We start from the raw sequence: 24,574 nt of genomic DNA, 5'->3' as shown, positions 1-24,574 counted from the left end.
GATTTTACACATGCTAGGTAAGCACCCCACCAGACATCCTCAGGCCTCCTTACAGTTTTCCTGCAGCTAAGGACACGGAGATAGGAGGAAGCCAGGCTTTGTGTGTTGATTCGAGTCCTGTTTAAACTGCTGAAACTCTTGTACAAGTAATCCTTGAGAGCCAGATACTTCATGCTGGTTACGTCATCTAACCATGAGTTCAAGGCTCATGGGGTTTTCTAATCACCCTAGACTTTTCTGGGAGTAAGAACTTCAGTTATTCAAAATGACTACTACAGCTGTAGCTTGGGGCAGCTAGTAGAACTGAGGCACTGGTAAATCCTGCCAGTCTATTGTGCTGATAGCTACCTGCTCCTGATCAGAAGAAAGGAGCTGGGATGGTAGCAGGCACAAGCCAGTTGTCCCACCTTACTCAGGATACAAAGGTCTAAGCCAGCTTGGGCAATTTAGTAAAACCCTAAGAGCAGAAAGACTGATCAACCCAAAGTGAAAATAAGGCTAGGAATGTGGCTACATGGCAAGTGGTTGTCTAGCACACCTCACAGGGCCCTGGGTTCAATCCACAGTATCAGTTTAAACAAAAAGGGACTCTGAACAAGACAATAGCCGTTTTCTTACAAGGCCTTAGAAAGCTCAAGTCCAGAGATTATGTGACACCCTGACACTTTCCAGTGCTTTTATTTAAAATAGTGCAAGAGGAAACACACCAGAGCTCAGAGACTATGAAGTGTGGGCAGAGCAGACACACAGCGTTGTGTGATGGCCACTGAGGTTTTTAGACAAGGGCCACTACAGCAGAGAAAGCAGCAGGTCAACACAATTCTTTACTTTTATTTCCAAATATCCATGACTCAAATTCTAAGGCAGGAAAATGTTTATGGGGGAAAAAAACCCACTGACCAAATAACTTTAAGTTTTATTTAAATAACCTCAGGTGAGAAAACTGCAGATAATCAACCATTTTCTCACCCCCCATTCACCTCACAAGGACTGCCTCTCAATGGAAGCGGCCTTGGCCTCTGCCCCGGCCAGCTGTTGGAGCTGGAGCATCCACAGTGGAGCGGGGGTTCTTGATAGTCTCATCCACGGACACAATAAGGCATGCAGCCTCAGAAGCCGCTGTCAAAGCATTGATGCGCACCATGGCTGGCTCCCACACAAATGCCTGGAAGTTGTCAGCAATGTCCTCATTGTTGATGTCCACTCCATACCACATGCCCCCCTGAAACAGAAAGCCACCATGGAACATTTGTTCCTGTACCTTCCAAAGGGCCAAAGGACTTCAGGAACCTGACTTGACCCCAGCCAACACCTGCTTCCAATTCTGGCACTACAGCAGGAGGCAGTTGCCCATTGTACCTGGTAGTAACTGTATTCCCAGTAGGCACACCACCTAGTGCCTACATCACCCACCAATCCCTGAATCCCAGAGAGCATAACCACCTGTGCATGTCGAGCCCGCAGCTTGTTGAGGATGTTTGTGGCATCAAAGCCAGCATTGTCACACAGCTGTCGTGGAATGATCTCCAGGGCCTTGGCATATGCCCCAATCAACAGCTGCTGTTTCCCTGGAATGGTCCTTGAGTAATCCCGCAGGTATTTGGAAAGCTCCATCTCAATGGCTCCTCCACCGGCCACCACAGAGTCGTTCTACAGAAACCAAACACACCACAATGCAGTGGCCCAGCTCAAGGCTTCAAGTTGGGCCACAAAGCAAATCTTCCAGCCCAGAAAAGTGTCTATTGACTTTTTCTGTCTACCTTCCAGGCCTCAGGAATCTAGACACAGCAAGCATGAAGCACATCCCAGTTTTAACCTTAGGTATTTTAAAGTCACTGTCAAGGTCAGCCATAGCATGGGGGTGGTGACTTCAGGACAGTTTGCTGCCTATGTGAGGCTGAAGTTTCTTCATGATTTGGGGGCAAATGAAGATCTACTCTCTGGTTTATAGGAGGAAATCAAAGCCCAACATGCCACCAAGGAAAGGACAGTACATGAAATCCAACCTTATCAGCTCCAGGATTAGAGCTGATTAGGGGACTGTCAACCCAGTACCTTGATGGCCCTCCTCACAATCATGATGGCATCATGTAGGGATCTCTCTGTCTCCTCCATAAACTGCTCAGCGCCACCACGGAGGATGATGGTACATGTCTTGGCCTTAGGGCAGCCAGTGAAGAAATTGTACCTATGTCCAGAACACAATGATGTACACATGAATTGCTGCCATCTTGCCATGTGAGCTCCCTGCCAAGCCTTCCCAAGAGGGAGAAGTTCTTGTTCACTCAGGCTGTCCATCCTAACTTTAAAAAGGTAGTTTTTCAGGTAGGACTACTGTGGTATCACCGGAGCATCAAAGCTTGTGGAATTGGAGCCAAGATCCAATTAGAAATTCTCCCCTTCTGTAACACTGTACCTGACCTCTTTATCCCCCACACCCTAACAATACCACCTTGAAAAAAGAACAGTACAGGCTATATACCATACCCAAAACATGACCAAAAAGGGTTTCGAAGTCCCAAGCAGTTCTTGGGAACTGAAAGCATAGGCTCACCTCTCTCCTCCAATTTGCGTCTCTTCAAACACCTGGCAGCTGCCCAGCACATCTGGAACCAGAGCATTCACACTGGTCTGGATTGAGCCTCCACAAGCCTGAGGAACAAGGAAAACATCAACAAGGCCACTTGGCCTCCTGCCACCCACTCACTAAGCCAGTTTCCAAGCCAAATCTGCCAAAGAACCTGAGCCCTCTGCATAGGATTGCCCACCTTACCTTGACCTCTGGATAATCCCTACTACCCCTCAGAAAGACAAAAATCCAAACAGAACAAACACACAAAGGAAGGGTAGAGTCTTGTTCAAAGGAGATGGGGACCTGATGTCTCATGCTCTGGGTCCAGCAATCTGCTCAGGAGCATCTTTAGATTACAGGTTCAGCCTAAGAAGGAAAGCCCTGGCTGCAAGCAAATACCCACTGAGCCTAATCTGCGGATCACAGTGCTGGTGGCTGTGCACTACACACTTCCTGACCTATCTTGGTCAGTGAATTCAAACGAGTTTCTATTACTGGGCATACAGACACTGGGTTGGGGCATTTCTTGGCAGCGTTAACATACAGACAACTTGATAGTCTATTCCATTATATCAGGGTCAGAGGAAAAAGCTCAGGGCCATGAAGGATAAGCAGCACTCCATGAAGGTTTCTTACCATCATCGTCCTCTTCAGATCCTCTTCAGGCACTCGGCCAGCACAGAACATGTCCCTATCAGCAAAGTACTGGGTGGCCACATCCCCAATAGGGAGTTTAGACAAGATGACTTTGGCTCCAGACTGATGTATCTTCTCTAACTTGTCATAGAGAATGTTCCACTCGGCATCAACAATTGCCTGGTAATCCTAGAGACCCCCAAAAAGATGAGGGTGATTGGAATGGTATATATGACAGGCTAATCCAACTCTTCCCTTGAATGAAAACATGCTGATTTATTGGGAATGGGCCAACAGTCCAAATTCACAAGAACTGTTAACAGCAACCACTTAACACTTTGAAACACAAACACACAGAGTAACCTCGAGGAAGGAGCTTTGCCAGAATTTGTGGCACTGCTGAGGTAACCTCTTCTGAAAGCTGTGCCTAGGGATTTATCCTATCACAAAAGCCATTCTGTGCTTGGAGACACTGCTACCTAGAGGCAGCCTTGGGAACAGAGTCTATGAGACTCAAGCTTGTCATCCCAGATACTCAGGACTGAGGTAGGAAAATTACAGAGTCAAGGCCAGTCTGAGCAACTTAACAAGACTTCATCTCAAAATAAACATTTCTAAAAGGCCAGGCAAGCCAGGCAGAGTGGCATCCACCTTTAATCCCAGCACTCGGGGAAGAGGCAGACGGATGTCTGTGAGGCTAACCTGGTCTACACAACAAGTTCCAGGATAGAGCTACACAATGAGACCCTGTCTCAAAAGAAAAAAGAAAAAAAAAGGCTCTACTTTATGTGAGTGAGTTTTAGGTTTAATTACCATTACCAAGGAGAAAAGAAAACAAAACAGAAACTTGGGGGTTATAGGGCCCAGCCCATCCTCAAGAGGCAGAGAGTACAGTCCCTCAATAACTTTTCACATTCAAATTACCCCAGGTGGAAGTCATTTAAGGAGAACAAAGAGAGAAAATTAGTGGACCAAGAGAGCACACCACACCAAGAAACAGAGCTTAGCAGCCTAGAGACCAGAGCCTTTACCCAGAAAGTGACCCACTTCCCCATCCATCCCCACTGGGGGAGCCTACCTCCACTGTGTGGACTCTGATTTCAGCATTATCTTTCTCTGCTTTCAGCTCAAGCTCAACATTTAAGAGGGCAATCTTGGGGTTCTTATACTTCTTGGGCTGCATTTCAAACCCAGCATAAGAGAAAGTCTTCTTGAATGCAACGCCAGCCACCAGCTGAGACTCCTGGTTAAAGCAGACAGATCAAAATCCAATCAGTCCATGAACTAAAAGAATGATAGTCTTATCATACCCACTCTAATAGTCTTATCACCATCACAAAATCTGGGACAACCCCATCTTTCTTTTGTGAAGTGACACAGAATACATTTTACACCCTCCTTTAAGGTGAGATATCATTCAGTTTGTAGAGATGAGCATGGTACGGGGTATCTGGGCTGTCCCCTATAGTTGGCCTCTGATGTAGCTGCCACAGAACAACTACCTATGCAGAGCAGTGCCAACAAAGGAACAGGCAGGTAGGGAAAGGCAGACACAATGTGCAACATTGGAGCCTCACTCTCAAGTCTCTTTATTGCTTGCACACATACATCACAGCCACTGGAGCCTGGATGTTTTGTTGGTAGCTATCCCTGTGGCTCTTTACCCATTAACCCTTCCACTTGTTCAAACTGTACATAACTTCCAGCAGCCAGATTTAAATACCAGGCCTGTGGGACTGACTTCACTATCATGTGACTTAAGTTCTCTCAGCAACCGTTCTTTTTTTTTTTTTTGGTTTTTCAAGACAGGGTTTCTCTGTGTAGCCCTGGCTGTCCTGGAACTCACTCTGTAGACCAGGCTGGCCTCGAACCACGAAATCCACCTGCCTCTGCCTCCCAAGTGCTGGGATTAAAGGCGTGCGCCACCACCGCCCGGCTCAGCAACCGTTCTTAACAAATCATTCCTCATTCCCTGAGAAAGCCTGCCAGTTTATTAGTTGCCACATTGGATCAATGAGCAGTAGGTGTCCCCAAACCTGTACCACTCAACACCCATAACCTCAAGTGGCACTGATTCATGATGGTAAGCAGAAATTTGTCAAACAGTAAAAGAGAGAGGTAGTTCAAAGAAGTGGAAATAAAATAGTAGTTGTGTGTATGCACGCACTGTTATCTTGTAGACTCAGGATGAAAAACTTTGTGAATTGCTGGAATACAAAATAGAGGGCAGGGATCAGATAGTCAGAGTACAGAAGCAAAAAAGGGGGAAAGGGACCAGTGACCAGTGTAGAAGGATCTTAAGGGCCCTACTAAAGCTTTGGTCTAGGTGTACAAGATTCATAAGAGATATAGGAATGTCACCCTGCAACACAGAATGGATCTGAAGGAATCAAGCAAGACAGGATGTGACAGTGGTCTGACCATCATGCCCACCAGGCTCTTCCATGGCTTTGGAGATCCAAACTTCTAACCTCAAGCTAATGCAGCAAGTGCTCTATCCATAAGCCACTCTGTTTTCTGTACTTAACTCTCTGAGACACAAACCTAAAGCTCAGCAACTGAATGGATGGATGGCCAGGAGGTTCTGGACATCTTCATCTGCCTCCAATCCACCCCAGGCATGCTGGTTACCTTTTGTATGGGTATTGGGACATTAATTAAGGTTCCTATCCTTGCACCCACCAAGCCATCTCATCAGCCTCTTTAAGTATTTTACAAAAGGCCAACCATACTGGTAAAAGCCTGTAATCCCAGTATTTAGGAAGGAGAGACTGGAAAATCCTAAGTCTGAGGCCAGCCTGAAATAGAAGTGAGGCAAAACCAGAGTTCTTTGTGAATGTAATGAAATGTTGAGCACGCTGGGGAAAATTCAAGTGTGCCAGTTTAAACTATCAGTTCTAAAACCTGGCACTCTGCAGTGTTAGAGCACCTGTGTGGCACATGTACAATCTTGCTCACTCTCCTCCACCCAGAAGATATGATGAGTTGTCCTATACAAATGGCTCCCACTCTAAGAAAAGCCTAAGAGTAAAGCAGGCCAGCCAGCAAAGAAAACATCATGAATAAACTAATGTCAAAGAATGTGTTTAGATAGTTGTTAAAAATGAATCACAGCTATGCCTTCCAATACAGCCAGCACCAACCACACGTTGATATTTAAATAAAAACAAATCAATTTAAAATTCAGCTTGTTGCATTAGCTGTTATTTTCCATACTTACACATGAAAGGGGCTATTGTTCCAGACAACACAGGATGTACTGGACAGACCAATTGCTACAATGGTGCTTATATGCATAAAATCATGGTACAGAAGACCAGCATGCATCAGAAGCAACCACTGGCATTAAAATAGCATGCACACACACTCACTGTGTATACAAATTCTAGATTACACTATGTAAGCTGTTAACAGTGGCTACATAAGGGGCAGAAGTGGTTATATGACAGTTAACTCTAAGCTCTCTTTAGTCTGAACTAGTTATCATCTATCCAAAAGAAATTAACATTTTGACAGTATCCCCGGAGAGTGAATTGCCAAATACCTCCACTACTCATCTTTGGAGAACTCACAAGTAATTTATCTCAAAGAATCCTTCTATAGACCCTGACACTGACACAAAGAAAGAAGATTCTGAATTGTCATGGGTCCACTTTCCCATCCTGATGATAAGCAAACAGATGCAAAGAACACAGGCAGTATGGGCAGAGCAGTCACATCTACTTTCCTGCCTTAGTTTCATTCTCCCTTCACCCATACTGCAAACTCTCTCCCTCAGGAAGCGGTCTACTGTCTAGGGAGGCCCTAACAGGCTCACCTCTAGGGCTCCACCCTGCACCTTCTTGATGCCAATCATTTTCAGCTGCAGCAGCTCGTCAAGCATCATCACAGCATTAACCACCATCCTGGCAAAGAAGAACTTCTGCTGGGAGATCAGCTTGGAGCTCAGGGCTGTCATCGCACACTTCTCTAGCATCTTCCTCTGTTCTCTGCAGCACAGGAAAGAACTGGCATTGAACTTACCTGATTCTACTAACAGTGTGGCAGTGGTGCATTCCATCCAACACTCTACACGGTAACCATTACACTGTGTGGCATTTGACACAAGCAGCATCAACCCGTCATTTAAATAAAAATCTACTTTAGAAGCTATACACATCACTCCATTACTGTCCCTCTAACCAAAATTCACCACCCACCTTTCTTCACCTTTCACCTTCTCCATTGTTAGGACAGACAGCAGATATAATAATCCCCCACCCCCACCCCAGTGCCAGCTCTATGGAGTGCTGCAGACACTCTCTAGCCTCTTTCATGTTTTACAGCAAAGGGTCTGTCAGGAACCAAAAAGCCTCCTGCCTATACAAAGTCTGTAACATGCTTATTTGGCCACAACACCCTACTTGGCCTCAAGAATATCAAGGCTCTGACACAGCCCCTGGAAACTTACACTTTATCTTGCTTCTTCACAGTCACAGCTATCTCTTGGATTTTCTTAACAGCCTGCCAAAAACACAAGTTGAATGAGTCTCATGCTAAACATCGAACAGTGAAGTTAATCCAACTACTGCTAAGGTGTAGCTGTTTAAGAAAATGTAAAGGTCTGCCGCTTGGGAAACTCTCAGTGTTCTGAAGAATCATCAGGTACTTCCAGGACTTGGTGCTGGACTGCAATGCTTAACAGCTACTGAGGGGTAGAACAGGGAGATGGCTGGAAATGCCCACATACTGTGTGTCTCCTCCATACCCCAGGAAAGGCATTATCCTATTATTCTAACAGAAATGTTAAGGCTCCTAGGTGTAGATCAAATGAAATGATGTAGCCATACCAACTGGGTGGCTGTGCGGAAAGCCCGGATGATGATCTGAGGGTGTAAGCCTTCCTCCACATAGGGCTTCACCTGCTTCAGAAACTCTGCAGCCAGTAGGGTCACTGAGGTGGTGCCATCACCAACCTGGAAGAGGATGGCAAGAATACATACACGTTTCCTGGTATTCAGGGAATGAAACACTGAAAATCATTTTTAGGCAACCTACCAATTTAAAGTGGATATTGTTTGGGCGTCAAGCTCTTTTCCCAGAAATCCACAAATTTTACAACAAATGGAAAAGCAAAAGCTTTTTCAACCTTTCTCAGATAGCCTTGAGGCACAAGATTAACTCTCCAGACATCACCATTCTCCAGAGGGCCTGGGCACAATCACTCTCAGAATACAAACTTAGGGTTTCACGAAACACCATGACCAAAGAAACTTAGGAGGAAAGACTTTAATTGGCTTACACTTCCACATCACGGTACATCATCAAAGGAAGTCAGGATAAGAACTTAAGCAGGGCAGGGACCTGGAAACAGGAACTGATGCAGAAGTCACAGAGGCATGCTGCTTACTGGCTTGCTCAGTCTGCTTTCTTATAGAACCCAGGACCATATGCCCAAAGGTGGTACCACCTACATAGACTAGCCCTCCCCATCCATCACTAAGAAAATGCTCTATAGGCCCGCTTAAACCTGATCTTGCCAGGCAGTGGTGGCGCATGCCTTTGATCCCAGCACTTGGGAGGCAGAGGCAGTGAGATTTCTGAGTTCGAGGCAAGCCTGGTCTACAGAGTGAGTTCCAGGACAGCCAGGGCTATACAGAAAAACCCTGTCTTGAAAAAACAAAACAAATCAAAACAAAGCAAAAACCTGATCTTATTGAGGCATTTTCTCAATTAAAGCTTTTCTCCAATAACTCTAGTTTGTGTCAAGTGACATAGAACTAGTCAATGTACTTTACTGTATATACAAAAGTAGTAAGAAATAGTTTCACAATCATGACAAGTAACTACACAGTACCAAGAAGAAAGGTAAACATCCCTTAGAAAGTTTTTAATTTAAAAAAGCTTTGATCCCAGCACTTGGGAGGCAGATCTCTGTAAATACAAGGCCAGCCTGGTCTACATAGCAAACTTTAGGATAGCTGAACTACAGGGGGACCCTGCCCCGACCCGCCAAAAAAATTGTAACTATTTCTATAAGTATGAAATACGCAATTATAATTTTAGATCTAAATAAAAAAGAAAATCTTCAGTGAGAAGAAGAGAGAGGCAGTAAAGCAAGCACGTGTTCCAGCCTCCACTTACGTTTCTGTGTCTGACTTTCTTACCTCAGCATCTTGGGATTTGGCAATGTCCACTAAAGTCTTTGCAGCAGGATGGACAACATCGAGGAGTTTCAGAATTGTGGCCCCATCATTAGAAATTGTTGCCTTGCCTTAGAGAAAGACAGAACATTTAAAGCCCCTCTCTCTTTCTTAAAGATTTATATATAAGTACTGCTGCTGCTGTCTTCAGACACACCAGAAGAGGGCATCAGATCCCAATTCAGATGGTTATGAGCCACCATGTGGTTGCTGGGAATTGAACTCATAACTTCTGGAAGTGCAGCCAGTGCTCTTACCTGCTGAGCCATCTCTCCAGCCCTAACCCTTACTTTATTCTGTTTATTGGACCTGGACTCCATGCACACATTTTCTTGGGATTGGATCACACACAAGCTTTTAAGTACTGTGGGCTCCTGCCCTTCTTTTGAGTACAGGTTAACTGAACACAGAGATATGTTTTAAATAGCCAAGTATGGTGTTACACAATAGTACCTGGCACCCAGGGAGCTAAATGAGCTATCCTTCTCCAGCTTAAGGATAGCCAGGCTATACTATCTCAAAATATGAGTGACCAGTTAAGATATTTTGAATATAATGCACATCCTAGTATCTCTGCCTGACATAGGTACTAGGAACCCATCTTGGTCACATGAAAGAGCAGCAAGCTTTCCTCATCTATCTCTTTAGCCCGACTATTCTATTTATGTCTCTGGGCCACTTTACTAGAAGGCAACAGACTTCTGAGCCAGGTTCTTCCACAGATCCCAATAGGGTTCAGCATTCAGAGCCTTGTATCCAGCTTCAGAGTGATTAATCCCTTAGGAGAGATCCTGCAAGCAATGGGATTTTTGATGGCAATCTTGAGCCCCACATACTCCCTAGGTACCTATTCTCCTGTACAAAGCTCTGAGGGATGACCATAAAGACTTACTTACCTCGGCCATCCACAATAAGTTTGTCCATGCCACGGGGACCCAGAGTGGTTCTTACAGCCTCAGCAATCACTTGGCAGGCACTGATGTTACTCACAAGCTGAGGGATGCCTTGAGAGCTATCAGTACCCTCTTTCAACAGGATAACTGGTGTGGGCTGGAGAAGAGAGAACAATTGACTGCTTTTAATCATCTGCTACTTGAGACTCAGGACAGTGAGTGGGGATGCTCCCAATACCACCATGGCTGAGTTATCCACACTTTTAAAAGCACATTCTCCTGCTACCCAGACTGACTCCCCAACCATGCCAAATTCTGAGACACTACTTATAAAGAAGTCTAAACAATAAACTATGATTTCTCCCATATGGCCCTTTCAACTTTTGACATTTTGTCTTGTGCTTCACAACCGGGTTATAGCATACAGCACAAAAAAACCAGGCTCTACTTTGCACCTCCATCCCCAATAAAATACCTACTGGTTTGGGTTAGAGAAGCAGAGGAGAAGTGGTATGGAAACTGAGACACTGTCCTAGAGATGCACAGGAAGGCAGCTTTACCAGAGACCTTAGATGGAATGTAGCAACACACAAAAAAACATGTTTGTCTTACCTTCCAAAGTGGCACACTGACTCCACACAGCAATGCCCTCATACCCACTCCAAAATGCCTTCATGTGACTCAATCCTAGTCACACCTCAGAGACATTTTTGTCTTTCTTTTAGCATTGGTTCAGAAGAGTCCCCATCCCTGCAGGGGTTTCCTTCACACCACCACTCTAGAAGCTATGAGACAGCAGAAATGCTGCTTGTGTAAAGGCCTGCTTGGAGACTGCACTGGTTAGTTTCCTGTCAACCTAATGCAAGCCAGGATCATCTGGGAAGAGGAACAGCAACTGAGAAAATGCCAACATCGGGCTGGAGAGATGGCTCAGCGAGCGGTTAAGAGCACTGACTGCTCTTCCAAAGGTCCTGTGTTCAAATCACTACAACCACATGGTGGCTCACAACCATCCATAATGAGATCTGATGTCCTTTTCTGGTGTGTCTGAAGTCAGACACAGTGTACTTACATATAATAAATAAATCTTTTTTTTTTAAAAAAAAAATGCCAACATCAAATTGGCCTATGGACACGAATATAAAATATTCTCTTGATGTTGGAGGGCCCAGCCCACTGGGGACGGTACTAGGTGATCCTGCATTGTTTAAGAAAGGAGACTGAGGGGGCTGGAGAGATGGCTCAGTGGTTAAGACCACTGGCTGTTCTTCCAGGTCAAGGGTTCAATTCACAGTACCCACATGGGGGCTCACAACTATCTATACCTGTATGGGACCCAATTCCCTCTTCTGGTGTGAAGACAGACTTGCAGACAAAACACCCACACGCAATATAAATAAATCTTAAAAAAAAAAAAAAAAAAAAAAAAAAAGAGGTTGAGCCAAGTTGTGGTATGAGGCAGAGGCACGTGGTCTTACAGTGATCTGGGACAGAGAAACCGTTCAAAAACAAACAAACAAGAAAGGAAGGAATGTAGGTAGGTGGGTAAGACAGTCTAGAGTGTTCCTCCATGCCCTCCCTCTGTTTCAGTCCCTTTATCGTGGACTGTAAGCTGGAAGAATAAACCTTGCTCTTCCCAAGTTGCTTTGGTCATTGTGGTGGTTTGAATGAGAATGTCCCCCCAGGCGCTTGTAAGTTTGACTGCTTTGTCCTCAGTCAGTGAACTGTTGGAGAAGGGTTAGGAGGTTTGTGTCACTGGTTTTAAGGTTTCAAAAGTCCACACCAGGCCCAGGGTCTGTACATCTCTGTCTCTGCCTGTTGCCTGTGGGTCCAGATGTAGCTCTTGGCTTCTTCTCCAGTGCCATGCCTGCCTGCTGCCACTCCTTACCATGATGATAATGAACTAACCCTCTAAAACTATAATATAAGCAAGCCCCTATTTAAATGCTTTCTTCTATAAGCTACCTTTGTGGTTGTGTCTTTTCACAGCAACAGAACAGTAACTAAGACAACCCCAGTGTTCAATCATAGCAACAGAAACTTAACCAGGATAGGTATCTTTCCTCCAGTGTTCAAGAACTAGCAGATAGCAACTGGCAAACCAGAGCTCTCTATATATCTAAACCTGAGCCTTCATGAGCCATTTTCTCAGTATTGGACTAACTCTGTATGTCAAACAGAAGTAGTTAGGGGGACATCATCTCAGCATATTTATGGTCACTTTTTAAAAAAGATTTACTTATTATTTTATGTATATGAGTACACACTGTAGCTGTACAGATAGTCGTGAGTCTTCATCTAGTTGTTGAGAATTGACTTTTTTGTTTGTTTGTTTGTTTTTCGAGACAGTGTTTCTCTGTATAGCCCTGGCTGTCCTGGAACTCACTCTGTAGACCAGGCTGGCCTCGAACTCAGAAATCCGCCTGCCTCTGCCTCCCAAGTGCTGAGATTACAGGCATGCACCACCACGTCTGGCCCAAAGATTTAAGTACACTATAGCTGTCTTCAGACGCACCAGAAGAGGTTGTCAGATCTCATTACAGGTGATTGTAAGCCACCACATGGTTGCTGGGATTTGAACTCATGACCTTCGGAAGAGCAGTCTGTGCTCTTACCTGCTTGCTGAGCCATCTCTCCAGCCCCTTGGTCACTTCTTTGTTAGTAGATACAATTGCAATTTACTTTTTATTATGCAGTGCAATAAAGACATTGAAAGGCATTGTTCCCTTGCTCACTCCTCTCAAATGCCTCTAGCTTATGTCAAGCTGAAATAAAACTAGCCAGGACAATTGTAAATGCTAACTGCCTATTACAGTACTCTAAGCTAGCAAGGGCAAAACCTCTCAGCAGAGCTGCCAATGGGCAGAAAGTCCCCCAGCATCAATAAGGAAAGGCAAGCAAGTGTGAAAGCATCACAAAAGATTCTGCCTTTGTATACAGGCAGCAGACACCCCAAGGGGCCTAGATAACAGTTCCTAGGCAAAGGATTACAAGTCTACCAACTGGCTCAGGGTTGTGCCTAAGATGGGAAACTGAAGCAAAGGAGATGTCTGGGCAGCATGGTGGACTTGAGCAAGCAACATAGTGAGCAATATTGAAGAGTGCACACACTTTCTATCATGGATGATGCAAAGTCACTGTATTAAAACATGTCCAGACTGAGTGCTCCAAGTCTAATACAACCACTGTCATGAGGCAGTGGTAGCTACCTTTACACAGAGCAGACCCTGCTCTAGTGCTCCAGCTGCAAGTCCCCAACACACCCACAGCCAGCAGACTTACTCTACTTCCCTTGATACCCCTAATTTGTTGCACACTGCAGCCTGAGATCCCACTGCCAGAGAGCACTCTAGTTAGAGGCTTCAGAGAGCTGCCCAAGTCTCTGCAGTCATGTAGATTGCCTGCTGGATGTGTCTTTGTGTGAGCAGTATATGGGCTGGACACAGTGCTAAGGCTTTTGAAGTAGGAAGGACAGGGGCAGAAACTTGGGGCTTCCACTATACAGAGAATTCACTTTCCACAGCACCCCATTTCCTGTAATGGAATCATGAATCTTAAAGTACCTTGCTAAGTGCAGAATTCCTTTGCTTTCCTCTCTCTGGCCCGTTTTCCTTTCTCCTGTTTGTTTGTTTGTTTTTTGATTATTCCAAGACAGGGTTTCTCTGTATAGCCTTGGCTGTCCTGGAACTCACTCTGTAGACCAGGCTGTCCTTGAACAAAGAAATCTGCCTGCCTCTGCCTCCCAAGTGCTGGGATTAAAGGCATGCACTACCACTGCCCGTCTTTCTCCTGTTGTTGAAGCCTTCTATGGCTCTGTCCTCCCAAGAAGTGCTATTCTATGCAGACATCATGGTAGGGGCTGTGATGTCTCCTCCCTGACTCTCGACTCCAGTGGATGTTAGAGCTGGAAATGACCCTGATAAGAGTCTCTGCTCCCAGCTTTCTTTTTCTTCTTCTTCTTCTTTTTTTTTTTTTTTGGTTTTTCGAGACAGGGTTTCTCTGTAGCCCTGGCTGTCCTGGAACTCACTCTGTAGACCAGGCTGGCCTCGAACTCAGAAATCCGCCTGCCTCTGCCTCCCAAGTGCTGGGATCAAAGGCGTGCGCCACCACCGCCCGGCTTCTTTTTCTTTTTTAAAGGATAGGCTAAATCTACAGAACTGGACTACATTTTTCTTTTTTTGGTGAAATAAATGTCATCTTAAAATAAAAATGTATAATCATTGAGAAAACATAGAATACTATTCAAGTTTTTGTTAGATTATTTCATAAACATTTTTTAACCAATGGCTTATCTGTCAAAATCCTCTGGTGCAGCATATCTTACTGCATCCCAGATCCACTAAAGCAGGGACTGAACTTCAGAAATAGCCCAAGTATATTTACACATACCCTGAAGCTTGAAAACACTACAGGTCATATGTGTAAAGCCAAAAGGCCCACAACTGAATTTAGGCTGGTAAATAGTGTACATTTACCAGATCTCAGACAAATTATGAGCATGGTTTCAGTGCAACATAACGGACAGGAATAAGGGATCCAATAAGGCACAGTTGTGGGCAAAAAGACATTAATTACTTGTAGTTGGGGAGATGGCTCAGCAATTAAAAGTGCTGGCCACTCTTCTAGAAGACTAGGGTTTGAGTCCCAGTACCCAGCTCACAACCACCTGTAACTCATGTAGACTCCATAGGCACCAAATACACAACTGATGCACAGGCTACTATAGGCACCCAAAACATTTATACAACTCAAGTAAAATTTAAAAAGAAGATTGTCCTAAACAAGACATTAGTAGTCCAATGAGATAAAAATTAAAACGCACTTAGCACCACACACCACATTCTAACTTGGTTAGAGGGCCATTGTCCTTTACTGAATGAAAAACTACCAGGGTGCTGGCCTCAAACTGTATGCAGAAGTCATAGTATCTATATCTACAAGGTATAAGCCAATAAAGACCGATTTGTTTTTTCAAAGAAAAGTGACCAGCTGTAGACAAACAGGCTTTCAAATCAAAGAAATATTAAAAGTAGTAGTAAATGAAGTTGTATTGGTCTAAGAAAAAGTATAAAGGGTGAAATGTAAAAATAGATTTGAGGCTGGAGAAACAGCAGAGCAGTTAAAAGGGAGGGCTGCCTGCTATCCCTGAGGACAAAGTTGGTTTGGAATACCACAACTATCTGTAACTCCATCTGCAAGACCGAATTCACTGCCCTTTTCTGGCCTCCACACATGTCCACATGAACATGAACACGAACACACACACACACACACATACACACACACACACACACACAGAGTGAAAGTCTAAACAAACAAAAGGTTTGAATATGTTGAAGTGCATGTATCAGTCTACTTTAAGACTGATTATGTATAAAAGAGGTAAGAGGAGAACTGAAAAAAGTTTAGGCTATAAAGTCTTAGTGAGTATTAGCAAAGAGAAAGACAAGGGGAAGATATATATATATATATATATATATATATGCTTCCTAGGTCCAGCCAGGAACACTAGACAATCCCAATTCTATACGTTACTTGTTACAGGCAAATTTACCACAAAGTAATAAAAACAATGAAGCTAGCGTATGAGAAGAGCATGCTGGTCAGGAGACCCCCTATATCTGGGTCAGGCACGCTCTGAAGAGTAAACACCTTCCTTTTCCCACAATAACCAGGGTCTCATGACCAGAAATGGCTTCTTTATATGGTCAGCATTCTTGGGGGCACTACAGAGGGTCTGCTCCTTGGTTCCATTGAGAAGGAAAATGCTTCCCCAAAGGTCCCATCTCCTTGGGGGCACTACAGAGGGCCTGCTCCTTGGTTCCATTGAGAAGGAAAATGCTTCCCCAAAGGTCCCGTCTCACGATCCTTCTGAATCATTCCTTAGGACAGTCAAGAGCAGTGGTTCTCAGCCTGTGTGTTGTGACACTTTTAGAGTCAAACATAACAACAGAAATTAGTTATAAAGTAGCAATGCAATGACTTTATGGTTGGGGGTCACCACAACACAAGGAACTATATTAAAGGGTTGCAGCTTTAGAAAGGTTGAGAACCACTGATCTAAAGTCCTCTGATACCAAGCCAGGCATGGCTGTGCACAGCTATGATCCCAGGGTTTACTTGGGAGGTAGAGGCAGGAGGACTGCTATGATATCAAGGCCAGCCACAAGGGAAAAAAAGGCTGGCTGCAGTACAAGCCAAGCAGGTAAACAAGGCAGGTCCTTTCTGCCGTTCTCTGATAATAGTATTGCCTAGCACCATTCCTTACTTCCTATCTCACTCTTCTTGTCCCTTCACAACAAGGGAACCATAAAAGGCTTTAGTACTTCGTCCTAATCTTCCTCTCCATTTTCCTTAAGATCGTTTATTAAGGGACTGGAAGAATATCTTACAACAAAGAACATTGGCTGCTCTTCCAGGACTGGGGTTCCTTCCACTCCTAGCATCCACACAGTGGATCACCACATCTTTAACTCTAGTTCCAGAGATCTGACACCTTGTGGCCTCCATGGGCATTACATGTACATAGTAACCAGGCACACATACAGAAATAAAATAAAAGTCAACACTATTTATTAAACAATTAGTCAGAGGAATCCCTGGGAAGGGCTCAGGAGTAAAGGAGCCAGACACACAAGTATAACCACCAGAGCTCATAAAAAGTCAGTTGTATCCATCTGTAATCCCACCAGGAAGCTCACAGGCTAGCTAGCTAGGCTTAAGTATGCAGCACAGCAGCAGAAACAAGAGCTCCTACTCTTCAACAAGGTTGATGGTGAGAAACATCCCTGGACAACTGTCCTCTGATCTCTCTGCTGGTGTGGTGGTATACACAGGGCCCACACTCTCACACTAAATAAATAAACAAGCAAACAAACAAAGCAAGCGGAATGGAGCACAGTAGTGCACACCTTTAATTCCAGGTACCCAGAAGGCTAGGCCAGAATTATCATAAGTTCAACACATTTCCAGATATTTTAGTTCCCTTTGTCTCTGTGACAAAATACCCTGACCAGGAAAAACAAAATACAAAACCAAAAAAAGCAAAAGGGTTTATTTTGGCTTACAAATCCAGGATACTGTCTGTTACTTGGCTGGGGGTGTGGGGGAGGGGTGTCAAGTAACCTGAGGGGGCTGGTCACACCATCTACAGTCAAGAACAGAGAAAAATGAATGTATGCATGCTGCTCACTAGCTAGTGCTCAGCTAGCTTTCTCCTCTTAATACAGTCCAGGCTCAGGGAATGGTGTCATTCATAATGGCTGGGTCTTCCCATATCAACTAAAGTAACCCAATTAATTTCCCCACAGACCAACCTAATCTAGACAATCCCTCATTGGGACTTCCTTCTCAGGTTATTCTACGTTGTGTCAGGTTAACAAAGTCAATCACCACAGTGGGCTACACAGTGACTTCCAAACAAGCCTTGGGTTGCAAAGAGCAAGACTGCTCTAAAATAAATATAAATAAAAATGTTCATGCTATAGCTAAGTAATAGATCAAATGAAGCCTTAAATTCAATACCTAGTACCTGAAAATATAAAAACAAAGTCACTACCATTAACATTAGACTCGATGTTCTATAGAACAAGACCAGCACTATGTATCTATGACTGAAAGCATACAACGTAATGCCAAAAAGGAAAAGACACTTTCTGCTATAGATGTACCAAAGCCAGAAAAATCAGGATTTCTGGGGCCCCCTTTAACTCTCCATTACAAAAGGCTTCTAGACCACCAGATACCAGCCTGTTGATAGCATGGTGAAGATTTACATTTTAAGAAGGGAGACCCAGAAGGCCAACAAGCCAACTGCGCAGAACAAAAATCAGTAATTCAGGTAAAACCCAAATGTGTTGGTCTGGGACCCTTTGATAAAAGGTTTGCTACTTGTTTGGCAAATGCTGGGCCACTGGTGACATCTGCAGCAATTATGAGTATTTTACTACAGCACATATAATTCTTGGATTTCCTCCTCAGCTCTGGCCTTTGCCAACCAAATCAATTTCAAGCGCTAGGGGTCAGGGAGCACGGACATGCTTCTGTATGGGTTCCTTCTGAGTAGGAACTGTAATTTGGTAGCAGAGGAAGGACCTTACGGCAGATTTTTGAGTCAGTGTGGACTCTATGGAGATAGGAAGAAGCTGCAAAAGGTAGACAAAGGATTGACACTAAGAAGCAAAAATTAATGAGTGTGCTGATGCCAAACGCACGGGATTCTGTCTTGGAAGTTGACACTGCTCACAACTCAGGTGTATCACAGGGAACAAGGGAGGTATCTGATGCTGTCAGGAATAAAGGGGTAATGAAGAAGGACTACAGGCAGACCTTTAAGAGACTCTCCTGCTTAAGGTAACTCAGGTCTTCCCATCTCTGGTGCTGTGTACATCAACTGCCCTTTTCAAACACCAAGAGGGGCCTGTACATTCAGGAGAACTAAAAATGCCCCCAACGAACAGGTTCCAACAGGAATGAAGGATTCTGTCTCTCCGCATGCTGAAACGTAAAGGACCATAGTGGCAGGCAACCTAAAGATCTTCATGCTGCCCCTGCCTCTGAGCGCCCTACAAGCTCTCGCTTTCACTTCCGCACCTCCCGGGGAGATGTAACCCCGGCCCTATGGTAGAGGTACATAGCTCAACACACACTCGGTTCCGAAAACCCAAGCGGGGAACGGGCTGAATAAGAGGTTCATGGTCCCAAGCACCATGAGATCCATGGTTCCCAGGCCCAGGGGCATCGCGAGCCCCATTCGGCTCTCGCCAACCGCTCTAACTTTGAGTCAAGGCCGCCCCCAGGCAGGGAGTCGGGATGAGCCACTGTAGACCGCCCGCGTGGCGGACCAGGGCCGCAGAGTCGTGGATGGCAACGGATGCGCGGGGAGCCACTCACCATCATCTTGGAAGCGGCTTTAGGGCACCGCAACTCCTCAGTTTTCCGCCTAGAGGCCGCCCACGGAAGCCCACAATGCTCCGCGCCGGAGAAATCCCCAGAAGCTTCTGGCGAGGCGTTAGCCCGGGAGAGGAAGGGGACGGACCACTTCCGCCACTCTGTGGTTAGCTACCGAGGCGGCTGACTAGAGGAGCCGGAGGTCCAGGGACGCTCTAGGAACTCGCGTTCGCTTTGGCGGGGTCATCGAGTCCCGCCGTGCTTTTGGTCGGTGAGGGTAAGGTCCCGCTTCAGCCCGCGCACCCAGACACCATGGTAGGCGCGCAATGAAATGTCAACACTGAACACCAGCTGTGAGAAGTGATCTCACTGCACCCACACAGCTCCGTGGCGTTGGAGCTCTGAGTGTGTCACAGGTCGCCTGGGAAGTCGAGAACAGTGTCCCGGGTCGCAAGTGCGCAGCCAGCTCGGGCGCGGGAAACTTGCTCCGGGCGGATTCTAGTCCTGCAGCGCCCCCTGTCGGCTGAGCCGCCGCCGTGCCGCCTGCAGAGGAGACCCGTGGATCCCGCGCAACGCCGCGAGCCAAGCCGCCCACCCCAGAACCGGGGAGGCGCGTCTGAAAGGAGTGCGGGGGCGGGGCTGAGAACTGCAGTTGCTATTAAGAGTTTTGGCAAATCGGCTCCCGGTTCCACTTCTCCTGGCCAATAGGAAGTGGCCTAGCGCGCAGAGGCGGAAAGTGCGGCCACACGAACAGGCGTGGCGGCCAATCAGCAGCCGGCCTCCGCTCCGCGCTCCAACCGGCGGGGAGAGCGGGCCCGAAGGAGGCCGTGGCAGCTGTCAGGCTAAAGTCCGGCGAGAGATCGCCGTGGGACGGCGGCGGCGGGACGGGCCCCGGAGATGAGCCGTGGCGCCGCGGGCTGGTGCTGTCTGGTGCTCTGGCTGCCCACGTGCGTCGCGGCCCACGGTGAGCGGCGAAGGACGGGCGGGTGGGGCGGGCATCTGGCGTGCGCGCTGCTCGGGCCGGGGGCCACGGGTCACCTTGGGGACCCCGCGAGTTTGGGCTGGCCAGATCCAGGGGCCAGGCGGCCTTAGTGGGTGGATGTTGGTTCCCGGGTCTGTGAGTAGACACAACCTGACAACCCCTCTCCCTGTCGAAGCAAGAGCCTTCAGCTTTCCTCCCACTGAGGGCGACCCTGGTGACAGCTAGAGATCCAAAACGGAGAACGTGAGCGTTCATATAGGCAGGAACACGCACAGGCACCCACTTACACAACTCAACATAAATGTACACACCTACGCTTTAAGTGAACACATGCATATACCCGAAGCTTATTAGATAAGCACATTAAATGCCAGACAGGAGTGTGCTTGTGGAAAGGATTGCCTCTCGTTAATCCAGAAGGCTTCCTGGGGGTAGGGATGGGGTTTATCCATCCGATGAAGTGTACCTACACTCAAGACAAAAAGCTGCAAGCCCCCTTAGCTCTGTCTGAGCTCTGATTTGGACCATAGGCAAGAACTATAGGCACAGCACACACCAGTGATAGCTTGGTAATTGGACCTGAGCTTTCCATCCATCAACATTTACTTGCTTTTCTGGGTTTAAAGAATGCAGGGACTCAAATCCCAGGAAAACTTTGATGCTGAGAAAAGTTTTGATATCCTAGCAAAACTCTGGTTGTTATGGTCGTTCTCTTGCTCAGGACAGCAGAGCTGGGCAGAGATCTTTGTTTAATAATGTTTCCTGAGCAGCCACTGTGTCCTAGGCACTGGGGATTTACCTCTGGGTAAAGCCACATACTTTGAATCGTTGCCGTAATGAAAGAAGCAGACATAGAATCTTATGAACCCACCATAATTACAGAGGAAATATTAGCTGGAAGAAGGCATTTTTGAATGGGTGTAGGAAGGGATTAGGCAGCATCTTTCTGAGAAATGACAGGTAAACTTTTAGGAAGACCCAAAAAGATAATGACACCAAAAAGCCAGTACAGCTTGAACATGGGGAAGAGGAGACAAGATTGGAGTGGAGGTAGGAGTCAAATCAGGCAAGTCTTTCTACACCACAGCCAACAGCAGCATACACTTGAGTCAGTGAAGGGGACACTGAAGCTCTTGTAGTGGGGTAGGTGACAGGTGGACTTTAGGGAGCAAGAACAGAGGCAGAGAGCTGGAGAGATGGCTCAGTAGTTAGGGATACTAGTTGTTTTTCCAGAGGGCCCAGCTCACAACTATCTGCCCCTCCTGTTCTGGGGAGCCGATACCCTCTTCTAGACTCTGACAGCACCAGACATACACATGGTACATGAACATACATGCAGCCAAAGCATGTGTGTTTATATACATAAAATGAAATTTAAATTAAAAATACAAAAAGAATGAAGGCAGATGGGAAGCTGAGGCAGGAGGAATCCTTGAGCCTAAAATGTTGAAAACCAGCCTGGGCCACGTAGCAAAACCCCCATCTGAAAAAGAATGCATGGAAGCAAGATGAGTTAAGTTGGAACAGTTAGCAAGAGATGACAGTGACTGATCTAGATGTTGGTAAGACCAGAACTAACTTGTAAGTTTTGGTTAGAAACTTGGGGGCTTCCCTATCCACTCTGAAACTCCTAAAGCTTCTTCAGATAAGGGGTGGATGTTGATCCAAATGCTCCGGGTCTTTGTGGCTCACCTGCTGTGGCAGCAGCAGTAGCAAATACAAATCTCCTGCATCCAGTCTACCTTCCAGTACAGAAACCGGCTCACCAGCTGGACATGGTGATGCATTGCCTGTAACTGTGTTTGGGCAGCAGTTAGGAGGAAGGATTCAAGGCCTACCAAGGAAACAAAACTAGTATGAAGCCAGCCTGGGCAGTAAGAGGCCATTAAAAAAAAAAATTCCTGGTATGACTGGGTATGATGGCACACACCTTTAATTCCAGCACTAAGGGTATGGGTGGGGGATATCAAAGGCAAGTGGAGCTCTGAGTTTGAGGCTAGTCAGGGCTACATAGTAAGGCTCTGTTTTAAAAAAAAAAATAAGCTAAAATTAAAAAAATAATCACACTCCCTAAGGATCCAATCAGCCAAGCCAAGGTCTCTGGACCCAGATCATAGTCCACCCAGTTGAAGTCATAAAAGAAGCCCGTAGTCCGAACCTGATTCAGCCTGCTCCGGAGAGGCCTTCATCTACACTCTTTCCTTTAGGCTTACGCATCCATGACTACTTATACTTCCAAGTGCTGAGTCCTGGGGATATTCGATACATCTTCACAGCCACACCTGCCAAGGACTTTGGTGGGATATTTGTAAGTTCAAAGATGCCCAGATCTCTGATCTTCAGTCACTTTCTTGCCATCATTTAGTATGGTAGCCCTCGTCCCACTTTTATGCTGGGACAGGGCAAGAAGTAGAATCTAGCTATGCCCTCCAGGGAGGGCTGCATACTATAAAAACCAGGGAGGGGCTGCCTTTATTGGCAGAAACTACCTGAAAAACCACGGGCCAGCTTTCTGTCAGTTCACTTACTTCCCCCTTGTCCCTGGGTTATAACCAGCTCCCCTCTCACAGAAAGACAGGGTAAGGTTGAGTAGTCAGTTGGGACTTTGTGAGAATCAGATTAAAATGCTCAGGTGCTCAGCCACAGAAAAACTACTCCATTTCCTTCCTTCACTCATTATGAGGCACCAGTAAGATGGAATTATTAGCCTATTCCAAAAAGTGTTTTCCTATACTCTTACTTGTCCAAATGTCTAAACATTTTTCAGCACACACGGTATGAGCAGATTCACCTCGTCCCTGCTGAACCTCCAGAGGCCTGCGGGGAACTCAGCAACGGCTTCTTCATCCAGGACCAGATCGCTCTGGTGGAAAGGGGGTAAGGAGTGGGCAGGCGTGACACATGGGAAGGGCAGATTCTGACCACAGCTTATGGTACTTTGAAATGTAGACTTTCAAATAATTCATCCTTTACAAGTCTTTAAGAAATGTCTTGTCTACTTTCAGTTGTGTACTGATGAACCTCAATACAAGTTCTCTATGATCCTTTCATCCTCCCAGAGAGGATGTAAGGAGGGGCAGCTAGCACCTGCCTTTACTTTGATCTCATCACCACCTCTTCCAGGGGCTGCTCCTTCCTCTCTAAGACCAGGGTGGTACAGGAGCATGGTGGGCGGGCTGTGATCATCTCGGACAATGCAGTTGACAATGACAGTTTCTACGTGGAGATGATCCAGGATAGTACTCAACGCACAGCTGACATTCCTGCCCTCTTCCTGCTCGGCCGAGATGGGTGAGGGCCCTTTGCTTCTGGCTGCCCACACCACACCGGGTATCATGACTTGGTGGGCCGAGATGGGTGAGGGCCCTTTGCTTCTGGCTGGCCACACCACACTGGGTATCGTGACTTGGTAGGGGTCAAAAACAATCACCAGTACCCTCTCTCAGGCCCTATGTTGAATATTCCAGTCAGAGGGCAAAAAAGTTCTGAGTTTCTGGAACTCCCAGAGTACCTGGGGCAGAGGGCAGTGTTGGGTGCTGAGAAAGTGACCATCGCTACTGCTCTTCATGCCCTCTCAGCTACATGATCCGACGTTCTCTGGAACAGCATGGGCTACCATGGGCCATCATCTCTATCCCAGTAAATGTCACCAGTATCCCTACCTTTGAGCTGCTGCAACCTCCGTGGACTTTCTGGTAGAAAAAAAGCTGACGCCAGGTTCCGGTGACAAGTGACTTGTGGGAAGAGGAAACCCAAGATTCTGCTATTTGGAGTTTGGAGATAGATTCTAAGGACAAGTGAGCCAGGGAGAGGGCAGGGAAGCCGTACTTCTGGCTTTCCCTTCCCTAGGGCCAGCAAGGACATCTCGTGCTTCAGGAAGAGGCTTCTGTCTAGAGTTTGGTACAAAAGGTGCTGAAGGCAGGTGGCCCTGACACATACCACTTGTTTTAGCTCCCAGCAGCCAGCACCTCCTCACAATGAGCTTTGTAGCTGTTGCTGAAGTGGTTTAAAGAAGTGATATTTGGGGACTAATAAGCCCCTACTTTTAGCAATAAAACCAAATAAAAGCTCATCAGGTTTGTGCTTGTGTCCTACACTGAGAATGCACGGGTGTTGGGGAGCTCATTATTTAGTCCCATATCCTTCTGCTGACTTTAGGGGATGCTCAGAGATGACCAGGTCTTCTCAAGGCCCTTTAAGGTAAGTCCATCAGACTGCCAGTTTTAGTCCAGCCCTCTGGGAAGAAGACTCTTATGGCCTAGAGTCAGCAATTGAAACCAAACCTCTGAGAGCCTTGTTCTGGCTTTAGGGACATTTATATACTAGTGTGGGGACAGTGTGAGTACTGCTGAGGAAGCTGGAGAATTCTGCCACCATCCACTGGTCTAACTTGTGCCCTTTGCATCCATCTTGATTGCTG

The 24,574-nt window shown here is 46.2% G+C and overlaps 2 protein-coding genes across 3 annotated transcripts; one reads left to right on the top strand and one right to left on the bottom strand.

Annotated features, from left to right (window-relative positions):
• Window positions 1-811: 811 nt before the first annotated feature.
• On the bottom strand, window positions 812-19,322 carry Cct7 (chaperonin containing TCP1 subunit 7). The gene is made up of 12 exons (XM_031382381.1): window positions 19,176-19,322; window positions 10,287-10,440; window positions 9,355-9,461; window positions 8,038-8,163; window positions 7,659-7,711; window positions 7,026-7,197; window positions 4,287-4,451; window positions 3,209-3,397; window positions 2,555-2,652; window positions 2,056-2,188; window positions 1,444-1,650; window positions 812-1,222 (listed from the first exon to the last, which is right to left on the bottom strand). Exons 1-12 carry the CDS (start codon window positions 19,179-19,181, stop codon window positions 998-1,000), a joined length of 1,635 nt encoding a protein of 544 aa, XP_031238241.1. The 5' UTR covers window positions 19,182-19,322; the 3' UTR covers window positions 812-997.
• A 451-nt stretch (window positions 19,323-19,773) lies between these two features.
• On the top strand, window positions 19,774-24,226 carry Pradc1 (protease associated domain containing 1). 2 transcript variants are annotated; one of them, XM_031382385.1, is made up of 5 exons: window positions 19,774-20,136; window positions 22,362-22,462; window positions 22,922-23,031; window positions 23,278-23,445; window positions 23,733-24,226. In XM_031382385.1, the coding sequence occupies exons 1-5, from the start codon at window positions 20,070-20,072 to the stop codon at window positions 23,851-23,853; spliced, it is 567 nt and encodes a 188-aa protein (XP_031238245.1). In that variant the 5' UTR covers window positions 19,774-20,069; the 3' UTR covers window positions 23,854-24,226. The 2 variants fall into 2 exon arrangements, with proteins under 2 accessions (XP_031238245.1, XP_031238246.1); XM_031382386.1 differs by lacking the exon at window positions 23,278-23,445.
• The last annotated feature ends 348 nt before the right edge of the window (window positions 24,227-24,574 follow it).

Source organism: Mastomys coucha, unplaced genomic scaffold (assembly GCF_008632895.1).
Source record: "Mastomys coucha isolate ucsf_1 unplaced genomic scaffold, UCSF_Mcou_1 pScaffold20, whole genome shotgun sequence".
Taxonomy (NCBI): domain Eukaryota; kingdom Metazoa; phylum Chordata; class Mammalia; order Rodentia; family Muridae; genus Mastomys; species Mastomys coucha.
Note: the sequence above shows the minus strand (reverse complement) of the source record. Positions and strands in the feature narration are given on the sequence as shown.

Bases quoted from the DNA above. Each gene is read 5' to 3' on its own strand.
- Cct7 (XM_031382381.1), bottom strand. The intron at 3,398-4,286 runs GTAGGCTCCCCC...GGGGGTCTCTAG, and splicing joins TCAGAGTCCACACAGTGGAG to GATTACCAGGCAATTGTTGA. The intron at 1,223-1,443 runs GTGGTTATGCTC...TTTCTGTTTCAG, and splicing joins TGCGGGCTCGACATGCACAG to GGGGGCATGTGGTATGGAGT.
- Pradc1 (XM_031382385.1), top strand. From the start codon at position 20,070: ATGAGCCGTGGCGCCGCGGGCTGGTGCTGTCTGGTGCTCTGGCTGCCC. The intron at 20,137-22,361 runs GTGAGCGGCGAA...TCTTTCCTTTAG, and splicing joins CACGTGCGTCGCGGCCCACG to GCTTACGCATCCATGACTAC. The intron at 23,446-23,732 runs GTGAGGGCCCTT...ATGCCCTCTCAG, and splicing joins TTCCTGCTCGGCCGAGATGG to CTACATGATCCGACGTTCTC.